This window comes from Botrytis byssoidea (genome assembly GCF_014898295.1).
Source record: "Botrytis byssoidea strain MUCL 94 chromosome Unknown BBYS_009, whole genome shotgun sequence".
Taxonomy (NCBI): Eukaryota; Fungi; Ascomycota; class Leotiomycetes; order Helotiales; family Sclerotiniaceae; genus Botrytis; species Botrytis byssoidea.
This window is the reverse complement of record NW_024065850.1, coordinates 1614925-1630865: the sequence shown is the minus strand read 5'-3', so window position 1 is coordinate 1630865 and position 15941 is coordinate 1614925. Positions and strand designations below refer to the sequence as shown.

Below are 15941 nucleotides of genomic sequence, written 5' to 3'. Positions count from 1 at the left end.
TTGCAGCGATTTATCCGGTGGGGGTTGTGGATATGATATGGATGTATGCAAGAAGATAGTGGGGGCTCATCTCAAATTTGCTTATGGAGTAGCACTCAGGTCTTTGTCTCATCTAAAACAAGTCGATACACAGGCTATAGACGTGGATAGTTAGACTTGATTTACCCAATATGTTCAAATAGAATTGATATCAATATAACGGAGCTAGAGACAGTTCGCCTACATTCATCACTGTAAATTCCAACCTCTAATTTCCCTTTTCTCCTTGAACCATTCTTGCACATACTCTAGTCCAGTATGTGGTCCATATGGATCATTTTCCCATTGTGGAACAGGAGCTTTCAATCCCGTCTCCTCCTCGCATCGTTCTCTCAATTGCTCCAAGGTACCACCTCTGTTGTAGTTGTAACCTACACCTTCTCCCTCATTCGATTTCTTCATCTTTTTCCTCAAAATTTCTGTTTCCTCCTTATCGACAGAGAAATCATCCTCATTAACTACGACTCCATAATTCCTCTTAGCCCCGTCAATTGTAACCAACTTCCTCTCAACCTCCAACGCAACTTTCTCAGCCGGTCTCGTGATAGGATCACCCAGTCCTCCACCTCCCCAGGTGACCCATTCTAACAAATCCCCGGGAACTACCTTGACATGATCACACTTACTTTGCAACATTTTTTGCTCTCCATTCACCAAATGCAGTTTCTTCCAAGATCTCATGCCTGGTTTCCCTCCGCTAATTCCCCACGGTTTCGTGAACCACCTATCATCATGAAGACTAAATTCTCCTTTCGCCAAAAATCGGTACAAGGTTCTTTGTGCATTACCACCACGATGAAATCCTGCGCCTCCAGTATCGGCAAGTGATTCATTTGCTTCGATTCGCAATGGGAAGTTAAGCTCAATAGCCTCAGCGGGCACAGATTTAATAGCCGGAAACAAGCAATGACAATCTGGACCATCGCCAATGGGACGGGCTGGAACACCTCCAAAGCCAATTTGGTAGAGTTGATACCATTCACCATTAGGTTTGAAACCGGAGTAGAAGAAATGTGGAGAGTCTGAAAATCCAGCAGCAGCACTATATTGAGGCGACCGCTGACCCATGAGAGCTTGGATGATATCCATTGTGCGGCCCATAAGATGAGTACGACAGCTAACAGGGGCTGGGCGTACGGGACGAAGTATAGTTCCTTCGGGTATAATAACTTCAAGCATATCATGAAATCCATCATTGACGACACAATAGGGATCGAATACTGCTAGTAAGTAGTACCCGACGAACATCTTAAACATAGTAATGGAGAGATAGAAATTGATAGCTGTTTCGGCTTGCGGAGAAGTACCATTGAAATCGAATACCAGTTTTCCATTTGTCTTTTTCATGGAACAGGTGATTGCATAAGGTCCAACACCTTGACCATCATCGTCGATGAAATCAGTGAATGTGCTTTCCTCGTCATCGATCTGAGTCTCAATGAGTTTCATAATACCTGAGCGATTTCGTGCGAGAAGTTCGTCGCAAGAGGCACTATATACACTAGATATAGAAATCAGTTATACTGCAGTAAAGTTGTGATCCACATGACTTACTTAGGACCGAATCGTTCGTTCAGCTCGCAGACTCTAGTAGCTGCCGTTCTACAAGCAGCAACAAGCGCGGTCAAATCACTACGAAACCAATCCGGTTGACGAGAATTTCGACAGAATACTTCGACAATCGCTGCATTGTATACACCTTGAGAGTAAAGTTTTACGGTGGGTATCTGAATCCCGTCTTCGAAGATAGAAGTAGAGTTAATAGACATACTTCCTGGTACCGTTCCTCCAACATCACTATTGATCATCAGTTAGTTGATGGTACCTGAGAGTCGGAAAAATAACATACGTCATATGTCCGAAGTTTGCCGCCCAGCCCACGAGATCCCCTTTGTAATGGATCGGAAGAAGTACAATCACATCATTGAGATGACTTATAGCACCACTAGTTTCATAAACATCATTTGTGACGAAAACGTCACCCTCCTCAACAGTTCCTTTCCATGATTGAAGGAACTGAGTAATAAAGCTACCAAATTGGCCCACTAACATCTGTCCTTTCTTATTCGTGATGACATTGAATTCGTCTTGTTGATCTCGAATGGCAGGTGACATACTACATCTTAGCATAAGCGTATCCATTTCATTCCTAATTGACTGCAATGAAGAGGAGATCAAAGTCGGAATTAATGGTGACTTTTGAACGAGGTCTTGAGCGCTTTCCCAATCATGATGGGCGATATCAGACGTTAACTTTGTATCCTCATCTGGAAAGATAAGGATGTTTCCAAAAGTATCAATTTCGCCATAAAAGCCTGGAAGTACGAGAGTATTGGAATCCATTTCGGATACCACGCAAGGTCCTTGAACCCTATATCCAGCTTTCGTGATCTTGGATCTTTCCCAAAATATCGCTTCCATCATTTTTCCATCGGTACTAATCATTTTTCGACTAATGATAGCATCATGTGGAGGTGTGTGGATGCTACCAAGAGGAGCAATTTCGATAGAATTAAGTTCCACGTCCGTAGAATCATCTGTAACAATTGTACCAAGTCGCATCATTTCCAATTCGAAATCGGGAAGACAGAAGCTATATTGCTGTTCGTGAGCTGTGTGAAATCGTTCTTTGATCGCTTTGATGAAGTTCAACGAATCAAGTGCAAAATCTTCTACTAGAAGTGGGATGGATATTGTCAAAGCCTGGCCTTTGTATCTGAGATCTGCTTCGTACTCGACTTTCAGAGGGGTCGACTGGCTTAATGCTTTAAGAACTACATCTTGGCACCTTGCCCTTAGTTCAGTTAGAGCATCGAAGATATCACTTTGTGTGGCATCCGTAAGAAGTTTGATGTAAGAAATAGACTGCTCATGGCTCAATTTTGTCGTGGCATCACCCTGTGCACACAAAACACCTGGAGCAGGTGGAACAATAACTGGCCAAGCTCCTAGTAATTTTCCTACTGCATTCGCATGCAGAGGACCAGCTCCTCCGAATGCAACTAGTGAGAAGTCTTCGGGATTATAACCTTGTTCAACGGAAACGTTGTGTAAAGCGTTGTACATCTTCTCGTTAACCAAGTTATAGATGCCTTGAGCGGTTTCATCTATCGATAATCCCATCTGCTTGGCAACGTTTTGGACCGCAATCCTCGCAGCTGCAATGTCAAGTGGAAAATCTCCACCGAGAAGTTTATCTGGAAGATACCCAAGTACAACATTTGCGTCAGTCACAGTCGCGTTATTTCCACCCTTCCCATAACAAGCAGGCCCAGGATCTGCCCCAGACGATTCTGGACCTACGCGCATTGTAGATGTCAATTCAACGTATTGTGCTATTGATCCACCACCTGCACCAACAGTCCTGATGATGGTTAACTAAGAGGCATGATGGCATGATGGCATGATGGGCAAAATAAGACTTACTTGACGTCCACTGATGGAGCTCTTACTGTCAGATTGTCGATAGCCGTCTCTCTGCGAATCGCAGGAGTTCCATCAGAAATGAGTGCACAGTCGGTTGAAGTGCCACCCATATCCAATGTTATCAGATTTCGATATTTCGTTTTCTTAGCCACAATATCTGCGACGCCTCGAACACCCCCTGCTGGTCCAGACATTAGAATGTTGACGGGTAGATCGCCAGCCAAGTCTAATGTGGTAAGACCGCCATCACTTTTCAAGATCCGAATAGTGTCGCTATCATCAGCAAGAAGGGTTTGGAGGTTAGCTAAGTACTTCTTGACTACTGGCTTAACGATGGCGTTAGCACTTGCTGTCACAGTACGCTCATATTCTCCCATCTCTGATAACACATCACTTGAACAGATTATCTCAACATCAGGACCGAGAATCTCCTTCGAAATCTTTGCCACCTGCTTTTCATGTGTGCTGTTCTGGTAAGAGTTTAGCAGACTGATTGTGATAGCTTCAAGATTTCGTTTATTGAGGCGTTCAAGATCCTTGCGAAGTGAATCTTCATCGATTGGTGTAACAATATGACCGTCATAGCCTATAGTTCCTTTGCATTGCACGGTACATTCAAGAGGAACTATAGGATCAGGCGGCATGAAATTAATCCAAGCTCCAAGGCCACCTGGTATCTGAGATCTCCGTACAGCCAGAATATCTTTATGACCTGCTGTGACAACTAATCCAGCCTTTGCCCCTTTGCCTTCAAGAACTGCGTTTGTTCCTGGCTCAAGAATCAGAAATTTTCCTTCAAATTCCATAAAACATTGATAGGTCCATACCAACAGTAGTTCCGTGATGAATGCCTTCGAATTGTCCATCCCAGTTGTACGAATGCTTCAATTTCTTTCGCACTTGCGTGATACCATTTTTGACACCGATGCTTTGATCTTGACCAGTTGATGGTACCTTTGTCCGTATAGTATCGCCCTCTGGTGTAAAAACGCATACGTCGGTGAATGTTCCCTAAGCCCAATTGTCAGTTGCGACATATACTTCCAGTTGTTAAGTATCGATCCACGTACTCCAACATCAACACCCAAGCGATAGCCTCTGGTTTGGCCGGGAATTATGCCTGCGTCTCCCATACTGAGGGTTTGCTCTTCTTTCTTGTGGTAGGGCGTCTGAGATATTTGCCTGGAGAGAAATTCGACAAAGAACTTTAAATAATTCTTGGGTAGACAACCTCAACTTCTCATATCTTCTCGAGCGTCATCATCTTGATAGAACCGGTATTCTTCCATGCTACACTCCCTTATCACGTTGATGTGCGGGGTAGATCGGCCTGGTGAGATATTTAGGATGAATATCGCTGATAAGGGAAGTGACACTGTCATAAAGCCGAGCTGTCGTGCATGGAAAAAAAACCTGCCGTGACTTGACCAGCCACTTGCTGGTCAGAAGCTCACCCAGCGTGGAGCAAGCTGTGAAATTTATACATGGGGATGGTGTCCAACTGAAGCAATCATGCATATGGGTCACAAAACATTCGAAGATTGATTGATTTGTTGCCTTGAACCTCGGCAAACATCTGGGCAAGATAAATGATAGTGAGATTGCATTGTGAATCAACATTTGTAGAGTTCCTAAACTGGAAAGTGCCTTCTGCAACCCTCAGGAGATCGGAAGTGGAAAATCAAACCAATCTTGAACCAAACACTGGACTTTGATGATTGAAACACGTAAATTTGGCAGAGAAAGAAGTAGTTGAACACTCTGGTTCTCCGACATGAAGATTGCAAGACGAAAGAGATCGAAAGGATGAAACCTGTACGGAAGTAAAAATCGATGTTAAAGAACATTCGGATGAGGGAATAAGTTGAATACCACTCCCTTCTATGTCATAGACTACTGTATCTTGATCGGCAATCAAGAACTTTCAATTCTGCCGAGACCTACCCCTGGAAATGTCGATAAGCTCGATAAGCCTTATCCGCAAGCTTACCAATAGCACTGCTCCACCATTTCGTCACATCACATTTCTCTCTTTAACTTTTCTCCATTAGTCTTCCTTCTCTTTCCTCCTCCTACTATACGGACTTCTAACAAAATGGGACTTATCCGCAGTACCTTCACCACCGCCCTTCTCGGAGCCGCAGGTGCTACATCCGGCTGGGCCTTCTGGACACGCAATTCTAGATTCATCCCCGTCTCCCCCTCGGATCCGATATTTTCAAGCGCAGCCTACATGCGACAAAACCCTAATCGCAATCCTGCCACGCAAGACTTATGTCAAAGAAAGGTGCCGCTGAGTAAGATAAAACCGCATTTATTGGAGAAGGAGGGAAAATTGGTTGAGGCTTTTTGTGCGGGAGTTTGGGGTGGTTTGGGTATGTACCTTTCAATGTATTCTTGCAGAGCTTGCCCACGTTGCTTGGCGGTTAAGGAAAAGAGAAGGAAGGAGACACGGCAATAGGAATAGTGAATTATGGAAGCTAATCTAATTGGGAAACATAGGTTATTCATACCAACGTTCCTATCTTTCTAAAAAATACCAAAACACCACTACCACCGCTCACCAGCTCTGGGAACCTTCGCAACTCCTCTCCTCCACTTATGAGGTCGGAACCCAGATAACCGACCATTTTGAAGTTGTTTCCAAAACGCCCACTTCAATTATCGTACGCTGCGGAGATTCGCCTTTAGTAACCGGGGTAAGGGATAGTGATGGACTTTTTGAGATGAAGGCTAGTGTCGATAAAAATGAGGGAGTGGCTGTCTTCGAGCTGAAGAGTGTGTTCTTTAAGGGTACCGGGAAAAGTACCGAGAAACCTATGCCGGCACATGTGGAGTTTGCGCATAGATTGTATACGAAGTTATGGATGGAAACAGCCGTCGAGAATTGTGTTATGTAAGAAGATGGGATGGGATGAGGTCAAGCGTAATATATCAAAACACATTGATGGGATACTTGAGCTCACATGATCAGCTTTGAAAAACAGGATGTTTGGTTGAAAAAAGCAGGACCAACTAACTTGATTGCGGGCTGTGGTAACATTTTCTATCTAAATGTATGTGTCTATTGTATGCTGTTCATAATTCCAACTGCTTAGCTATTCAATACCCATGTTATACTCATTTCATCATAATCTTTCCCTTTACATTATATCAAAATCCGAAAACATCTTTTTCTAAACGCTAATTCGCAATACAAACTTTAACAAACTTTAACAAACTCCATATTTCCTTTGGTATCTGTTCATCCATCCGTCCTGAGCTCAGCACTTGAGCATGTGTGTATCATATCATCAAACATAATTTAACATATTTAATCAATCGCTATCATCGAGCTATAGCTCAAAACGTCGAGCTCCTTCTGACATCGCCTGGTTGTCCTGGTGTGTATAATGTTGTTCTGCTTTGTGTTAGTACATATATACTTCTCGAATGGTTCCAATCAAAGGGATGGTGTAATACTTACGCTCTACTAGCGAATTCCATATCCGAACATTCAGCCGACCGCATGGTCCTCACTTTACTCAAGTCTTCTTCTCTTCTGTCTCTTATTTCTCGATCCTCAGGTGCCCAAGTAATCCACCTTTCTGCCCAACTACCCCTCTTCTCCACTTCCTCATTCTCAGCATCCCGACCTCCATCCCCCTCGATGTCCGTATCCTCTCCCTGATCCCTCTCTTTTCCCCACCTCCAGCTTTTCCCAAGGTGTCTAAAGATATACCCCAACGCCGCAAAAACCAACACTGGAGTCCCTAGAGCCACTGCCCAACTCGGTGTTTGGACATTCCCAAGAACGATCCAGAATTGCAGCATGACTCCTAGAATAGCGATGAGAGAACCGACTTGAAGGATTGACCAAAAACCCCAGTAGAGTTGAATTAGATCTTCGCCGTCACAGTATTCGATATTGAAGGCGGCGAACACCTCGAGCACGATACAAATAAGAGCGATTAGAAAACAAAGGGAAACTATCGAGAGGTAGTGAATACGGCGACGACGAATGCGACGGACTTGGCGAGAAGTGGAGTCACTTTTCAGAAGTTCGGTCAGGTTGTTTGATCTGGGATCTGTTAGGCTGACAGGTCCAGGAATTTGTAGAGAACGCGGAGAAGAGTGTGAAAACATGCTGAGAACTACATACTTGTGATGTTGGATGGAAGATATACACATCAAGACAAGAACGAATACAAACAAAGACCAGTAAATGATATTAGCTTCGGCCAATGTTAAACGTTGAAAGAATCGAGCATAGTGGGCACAACGAGCCGGATCTTTGAGTGTGAATTTCCCAGTCATCGTGATGGCGAAAGGATAAGGGAATAAGATGCCAAATATTACAGGACACTGATCAGGAATGGATTGAGCACAAATAGATGGTAACAATCCAGCTTTGAGGAAAGAACTGGCCTCGAAAGTATTTATCTCGACAATGTAAAAGTCACTTGTTGGTGTCTACTCGCAGAGAAAGTACAAGTATATTGACGAGAATGAAAGAGGAACGCCTCATCCGACTTGGAGGGACGCCTTAACTTATCTTGCGGAATGACTGGGACATCAAGCTGAATGTAGTGATACAAGATAACTATATCTTTTCGCCCAGACTTACATGGGGATAGAATGCTTGGTGGTTTCGGTACTCATAATTGTAATTAACCTTATGCTTAGAAATGGAGCCCAAAGTTCAGAAAAAATAGTAAAATAAGGGGATAGTGACTAGGTTTCGACACCTTGGCCTTTGCTATCAAGTGTATGTCGGGGAAACCATCATCTGGGGAGCCGCAGATATGGGATCTTGGCGAAGATCTTTCTTAGATGTTGTATGGTATCTGAGATGTGTCCACCGGGTTATTGCTGTTGCATCATGATGCTTTTTACTGGCCAAGAGAGGCGAAGTCAAATACCAAGTGAAAATAAGGTTTGGTCGGAAAATGGAATTGCAAATTTATTAGTTTCTGTCTCCCTTCGTGGCATTGCTTTTCCAAACGTCATATATGAGACTTTAGTGCTCAATCGTTTGATCCTCGGACGTCTTGAAAGAGTTCTTTTGGTGTTGATCGTCGTAACTGAGGAAAACTTTGATAAGGATTGATTGCAAAGTATAACAGAAAAGTTGAACGCTTTGAATCGACTGCTTGTGACGCGTAATCCACTAGGATTTCTACAGCAAGTGCTGCTTTGCTTACTGCAATGCAAAGTAAGACAATATGGTGTTGCAGGTATCACAACAGTATCTTGGTCAAAGTCTGGACTTTTTCAATTGCACACGGTGAAATGAATGTGTACCATCAAGAGAAGGCGGGCATGACAAGTTTGTCAACAATCTTTATCAATCCATCTGACTGCTGCCCAAAGTGGGTATATTTTTGGTACATCAACGCCGCAGAATTCCAAGACTCCAAGATGCCAAGTTGGGATAATGTGATTTATCTGGGGACAAATTGATCTTGTTAGTCTTGGAATTTCGGGATGATGTATCTTTAGATAAGGACTAATTTGCTCACATTCAGTACTCCATTCCACCTTTGCGTTGTGATGATAAGGTGCAACGTTGAGATCAGAAAAGACGGTGAGATCTCGGACAACGACGTATACTTTCCATGAATCGTAGCCTTCTTGGCGGAAACGGGAGGCATCTGGGCTCTAGACAAGACGGATGATGTGATCACTGGTAATTTTTGAATTCCTTGATTAGGAAGTCATGACCTTGAGTCAATGTTACCAAGATATGGGATGGTCGCCCAAGTAGTCATCCTATTTATGGCTAAGACAGCATCCGGACCGTCGCAGGTCCGGGGAGACGGGTGAAGTTATTTGCGCCGGTGAGGACAGTCAGTTAGAGACGAAAGACTATTGAAATTTGGGCTATTGGATTGAAAGAAAGAAATCATCTGGAGCGTATGTTTTTTGAGTGGGTATTTTCCGATGCGTAACCTAAATGTGGACAATAAACGCACTTTCCACATGCTCCGCTTCTTTGATATTGTACAGCATCTTCGTAGCTCTACCGAGGTAACTGCCAAAAGAACAATAATATTCATGGATTCGGAGAATTTACTCAGATTCTTGGATATAATTTGAGCTTTCTACTGCCGCCAGGCCCCCATACCCCAGAACCCCTTACTGTTATACGTGGGGGCGTGCCAAGGTCGAGCTGAAAACAACACACAAGAAAGCCATTCCAAATTTGTGAGCCCCGAATTCACGCTTGTGTCGATTGATAGACACTGTTCCCAGCCTCAAGCTCTAAATATCATGGAATTCATTTCCCATAATATTGTTGGAAATTCTGAACATAGAGATAGACTCCAGATCTCTTCTGCCAGTTTGAATTTTCTAAGAAAAGGACATTCCTTTCGTGTGACATTGGCATAAACTTTTTGGTCTTGATGAAAATCTCTCTGCAAGTCTGACATGGAGGTGTTTCAAACCGTATATCAGATTAGGTCTGCATCTACGATTGGTTCTTCAAACTTTTCAAATTCTCCACGTCGCTTCGATGTCAACTTTCTTACTTCGGTAAAGAATGCAGTTCTTCCCATTTCTTCGGCATATGAGTCCAAATTTGAGTTTGAATACAAGTTTTTTATTTGTTTGACAAAATGTTCTTTGTTACCTCTTCAAGTCCCACGGAGACACTGGTCAGATTTCTAGGCTTCGACACATCACAATAAGGTTGAACGACACTTCAAATTCCATCGCTGTTCCTCGATAGATAGTATTTCAGCATTCAAATATGCAGAGAACTTTTGTGCTTCACTCCGATTCCACGGCTATGGTTTGACTTTCTCCGAGATCAATTTGTATGGTAATCACGATGTTTGATTGGGCAATGACTTTTTAAATGCATGCAAACTCAAGGATTTCTGCTTGTCAATCTTGCTTCAAAATTCTGCAGTGTAAGGGAGTCTTCGGCCATCGCATATTCTTACCCTGTAAATGGTTAAGGTTGCTCGACATTTGCCGCAAAACCGACGCAATTTGATCCTTCAGGCTTTGTGTATGCTGCTGGTGCCCCTCATCTGTCCTCATTGGGCAATTGCGAATTTCTCCATAGCACATTGCATAGCATCATGAATTAATCTCAAACCACAATTCGCAAGAAGATTTAGCGGGAGATATTGGAAGAACGATGAGCAGATGTGGAAAACTTTACAGAGGATGACCATACCAATATCTATGGGAGAGCAATTTCACGCATACCAGATCTCTCATTCTGGTTTATCATTCTTAGGTGCCTTCAGATTGCATATTTTCGTAAATCCAAGAAGTCTTTGGGCTCTTATATGTCGTTTCTGACCAGCTGCCGGGGTTCATCGCTCGCATTTGGACAGCTTTCGCTTCGACCAAGTTTCCGTCATTTTTTGTATGTTTAAATCATTGAAAAAGGAAGTGCAATAACGGCAGCATTTACTATCTATTTTCTCAGCTAGTCAGAAAAAGTCGAGTATCCAATACCTGTAAGGTATGAGCCGGTTCTCGCCTATATGAACAATCTCGTGTTGAACTTCGGTATGTAACTCATGACTTTTATACTGGGAGAATATTAGCAGCCCATGCCGTAAGTAGGCTATCATTAAGCCTCGATTTTTGGCTCAGCTCTACAACTACTGGACCCATCTGTTTTCCTTCAGCTCTATATTTCCCAAAACTTCACACAAACTCATTTACCGAAGGGACCAGAGCTCTGGAACGCAACGCCTGTCATTTTTTGTCTGACTACTTCTGCCTCCTCGCATTTTGTTGACAACAAATGGTCAAAGAAGCTTAAAAAGACTTTAGTGTCGGCGGGTTGTGCATCAGAAGCCATCGTCGCACTTGAATTCATCCAATTCTTAACACTAGTCGGCTAGACGGCTTTCTTCCCTATGCCCGCCAACCCCTATGAATTTCATCGCATCGCTTACGGGCCTGTGCTACCAAGCCTACGACATCTAAAAATGCCACGCAACTGGCACTAATACCTCCGTCTGGACTCGATCAACTCGCAATTCTCGGCTCTCCCATCGCTACAGAACCTCTTTGTCGAATCATTTCCCAATTCCTCAACTCCTGTGTCTCACTCAGAAACACCATTCTCTCCACGACCTATCCTTTCTTTTCAGGTAAATCAACAAGTTCATCTGTTCTACATCAGTGTCCTGGGATAGGTAGAGTGTATAGAATGAGAGAAACATATAAAGGAAATGTGGCAATGCAGGTTCAGTTCATGAATAGAGACAGGGTATTAGGGATTTATAAACATGGTGAGGGAATGAAGATGAAGAGGTTTAATGAGGATGATGGTAGAAGAACAAATTTCTCGCCAGCTTTTATTTGATGTGATGGGACATGATGGGATCTTGTAAGTTTATGGAACTTTGCGATGAGTTCAATTCTTTCAATGAGGAATTTTATTACGTTGCATGCTTTTGTAAGAACTCCTTACTGAATTGAATGTCTTTGCAATCGTTAATGATGATGATGATTGCGGAGGGAATGAAGCACGATTTTGGCTGAGAGGCAGGGGAAAGGCAATATTGTCACCTCTTCGAGTAACTTCTTGTAACATGTTAGACAGATGTCGAATGCTTACTGAAAATTGACTGAACATTTGCGTCCATGTGCAGCAAATATTCAATTCTATAGACAAGAAATGAATACACCTACAGCTTCATAGTCTTATCTGCTTCCGTCGAAGATCCGTCGAAGACCATCAAACCCACCATCAAGCCTCGAGTGAACCATCCTGAACGCATCGGCCAAAATTAAAGCGAACTCCGACCATCACCATAACCACACGTGAAAAAACATCATCGCCCCTGTAACTCACTAGCGTCAAATTTCAACAAGTAGACAATCGAATATAAGAAAACGACTTCCTCTCGTTAAATTTCCTCTTCTTTTGTTCAACAATCATTCATACGCTTCGCTAAATGTTCTCGAATTTGATCCGAAGAGTTTGTGGTTTTTCTCTGGTTTTTGGATCACTTTCTTCGTGTGAGAGAGAGAAGAGAATGAAGATGGAAGAGCATGATCCACTACTTTTACATATGATTGGCCCAAGTGGTAGCCAATCAAGAGAATCATGAAGTATCGGCCTTGAGTTCGAGGTTTTGAATAGGAAATTCCGAGGTTGGTGAAATGGATGTGGGTAGATGTGGATGATGATTGAGGAAGGGGGTTACAGCAGAATTGAAGGCATTCCGTAGTTCGGACTTCATTTTCTTTTCATTACTGGATCCTTGATCGACGAGGATGAGCTGCATTTTCTATTACGAATTTGTATTGATCTGTAAATGTACTCGATTGAATTTGTTATTTTCTTGAGTTGATCATATCATAGCGTCGGTTTGTTCATCCAGCTCTTCGTCTTTGGCCATCAAAACATCACTATGATGTATGTAGATGATCGGTTTCATTCATGATGATGTCGATATGTTTCTAACATACCAATTACTTTCGTTTATTACTCAATACTTGTCTCGTCGTATCTTTATGGTATCAAGTTTGCATTGTGTAACTTTTGATGAGGGTGTTTATCTTTACCAATTAATATGCGACCAATAGATAAACAATTTAGTGGATCCACAACCTTCTTGGAAACCCCCGCTTAGACAATCAATCTCTTCACCAATAAGGATCTTAATTATCGAAAATCTAATCAGGCGGTGATAGCCAACGAACGCGAGAATATCGAACCGCGTGATTGCATACTCGGCTTAGGAAGGTTGTGAGGGGGGTTTCGGGTACGAAAGTTGTGGTTATCTCAATTGGACGAATCAGGAAAACGATATCAGACACACGATTCAGAGAATAGTCCTTGGAGGATTGAGAAAAAGAAGAAGAAGAAGAAGAAGGAAGCGGTCACGAACTTTACCACCACCGTGTGTGGGGTCAAACGCGCGTGCGCCGCGCCAACGATTGAGGATGCTGGAGATGAAAGGTTTCATACCAGCATGAAATAAAGGGGAATTGGGACAGAATTATTGGAAAAGGAAAGAAATCTACCGATTAGACGTTATTTTGGGAAAGATCTGACGAAAATTCACCAATGCATATAATATTCAAAGAAGGTTAGATGATAAGACATATCATCTCACCAGCTTTCGAAACTGTTCATATGGTCAAGTACGGCCAATCCCGATGCCGGCCTAGCTATCAGGGTTGTCATGTATGAAACGTATTTAATCTACGGTCCGCATCATTTTACTAGTTTTCTCAATCTTCCACTCTTTCAATTTCATTCAACTCTGATTTATAAAATTCCCAAGCTTATAACCATCCATTTTTTCACATCTAAATATTTACAATACATCGTGAATCTGCAAAAATGGCATCAAATAGCATGAAAACGACAGCACTCCGTACTTTACGTACAAAATTGACATCAGCAACCAAACCTACATTCTCACCCATCCTCGCCAAAAACCGTGGTATTACAGGCACAACCAGAAAATCAACCTCTCTTGATTCAACCACTTCCAGTCAACCCAGGACACCTTTCTTACCTCGAGGTATTTATTTTCCGAGTTCTCATCAATTCTGTTGTGATGATGGGATGTGAAAATGAAACTAACGGTTTTCTCTTTCTGTAGATTTCAATGGCAGTTTTCCAGTCTCCTTTTCTAAACCCACAACCACATCATCCTTCAACACCCTTATCAACTCCCTCACCACATCTCTCACCACAACATCCTCGCCTCATCTTCCGACTCTCACTCACCTCCTTCACTCTTATGATTCCTCCTCTTTATCCGACTGGCAAAAGTATGCCCATGCAAACCCAAATAAACAATACACAAGAAACCTGGTAGCAGAAGTGCCAGGAATATTCAATTTATTAATGCTGGTTTGGACACCGGGGAAGGAAAGTAAAGTACACGATCATGCTGCTAGTCATTGTTTGATGAAGATCATGAAGGGGGAGTTGAAAGAGACGAGGTGGGTTACTCCTGAGGGAGGTGCAAGGAAGGCGGAGGAGATGGATATCGAGGGTGTGAGAGAATATAGGAGGGGAAAGGTGGCGTATATGTGTGATGATGTAAGTCGTTCTCTTTTCTTTACCTTTCTCTCCTTTTGCTATATCGATCCATCGCTTGCTGGACGATGGGATATGATCACGTGGCTAACGAATGACAACAGCTGGGTCTTCATTCCATCACCAACCCTAGCGCAACAGAATATGCGATCTCTTTGCACTGTAAGTTCACTCTTTCCTCTCTCATGACTTCACATTTCACATCGCCCCATTCTTCTCCTCATCGTTGTCTCGCTTGACTTAACTCTATACAATTCATGTCTAACAAGAAACACAGTATACACACCACCAAACGCCGCAATGCACGGTTGCCACATCTTTGATCCATTGACGGGTGTCAAAACTCATGTATCGCCTGGTGCTTATGATTCTGTCGGTGGTATTGTTGATCCAAGTGCTTGAGCTAAGCTCTGGAGAAAAGGAATGGGAGCTATGATATGGTAGTACTGCGGAATTGAGGAGATGAGTGAGATGAGAGATACTCTTTTGATGAATTTTCTTGTATTTCTTAAATTTTCTATCCCCGGTCGGGAGTTTGGGGTTTTGCGGTTCTAATTCTTTGGTCGTTTTTTTTATTCCTCAACCTACATAGTAGGTCGCGAATGAATAGCCTAGCGTGGTTTGGAAGTCTCGAAGAAGATATTTAGATTGTGGTATTACAATGGCATACACATACATCACAAGATTCTAGTTTACTTTACTCTACCTGATTTCAACAAGTTGAAGCTTCAATTGCATTGTGCGTTGGTTTATATGTTCATTGTCTCAAAAACACTTTAACCTCAATCTTTACTCACCACCCATGCATATCACCGCCCATTTATTTCTTCAAAACCGCCAGTTTTCTATGGCAATATTCAATCTTCGGTTTTCTACACTTTCGCAGGAGAGATGTCGAAACGAGTAGTTCCATCGCCTCAACCAATTCCAACTTTGCGATCATTGCAGCTAGTATCGCCAACGGATCTAGATGTGAGAACGTAGGGTATCATAGTGGGAAGTATGACGGGAAGTCTTTTTTGAATAAAGCACTGGTGAGATCTTTTGCGTATACAACATGGTCAAATTATGAAATGCCGGAAAGAAACGCACATTGAAGCTAGGTGACGCTAAAAGCTATTATTTATACAGCGGGAGACGCTACCCAGAAATGCCGGGCCTATCAATAACCAACTCAAGCTAGAAAAATGATCGACACTTTTAAACATGGAATACATCATTAGTGTACTAAAGCTAGTGCTTGGTCTAGGAAGTACCAAGGAGCTTGAGATGTGCAACAATTGATTGATATACCAGAGCGAGCGCTGGAATCAGAGGAGCCAAGGACATCCAGATATGCAACAAACAACATGGAGTACGAAGCTAGAAGTGACTCTTGCGGAGGCTAAGAGTGCCAAGTGTGTTGAGATGTGCAACAATTTTGTATCTATATACATGCGGCAGCTACTGCAGCTCTGCG

At 42.8% G+C, this 15941-nt stretch overlaps 4 protein-coding genes across 4 annotated transcripts; 2 read left to right on the top strand and 2 right to left on the bottom strand.

The window, feature by feature from the left end:
- Positions 1–228: 228 nt before the first annotated feature.
- EAE97_005624 (uncharacterized protein) lies at positions 229–4598 on the bottom strand (the record flags this gene model as incomplete). The annotated part of the gene is made up of 6 exons (XM_038876136.1): positions 229–1540; positions 1594–1836; positions 1889–3403; positions 3466–4234; positions 4293–4476; positions 4536–4598. 6 exons carry the CDS (start codon positions 4596–4598, stop codon positions 229–231), a joined length of 4086 nt encoding a protein of 1361 aa, XP_038733473.1.
- Positions 4599–5560: 962 nt separating this feature from the next.
- EAE97_005623 (uncharacterized protein) lies at positions 5561–6365 on the top strand (the record flags this gene model as incomplete). The annotated part of the gene is made up of 2 exons (XM_038876135.1): positions 5561–5840; positions 5968–6365. 2 exons carry the CDS (start codon positions 5561–5563, stop codon positions 6363–6365), a joined length of 678 nt encoding a protein of 225 aa, XP_038733472.1.
- A 442-nt stretch (positions 6366–6807) lies between these two features.
- On the bottom strand, positions 6808–7761 carry EAE97_005622 (uncharacterized protein; the record flags this gene model as incomplete). Its single annotated transcript, XM_038876134.1, has 3 exons — positions 6808–6865; positions 6932–7525; positions 7607–7761. 3 exons carry the CDS (start codon positions 7759–7761, stop codon positions 6808–6810), a joined length of 807 nt encoding a protein of 268 aa, XP_038733471.1.
- A 6013-nt stretch (positions 7762–13774) lies between these two features.
- On the top strand, positions 13775–14884 carry EAE97_005621 (uncharacterized protein; the record flags this gene model as incomplete). The annotated part of the gene is made up of 4 exons (XM_038876133.1): positions 13775–13958; positions 14040–14485; positions 14587–14644; positions 14760–14884. 4 exons carry the CDS (start codon positions 13775–13777, stop codon positions 14882–14884), a joined length of 813 nt encoding a protein of 270 aa, XP_038733470.1.
- Between the last annotated feature and the right edge of the window lie 1057 nt (positions 14885–15941).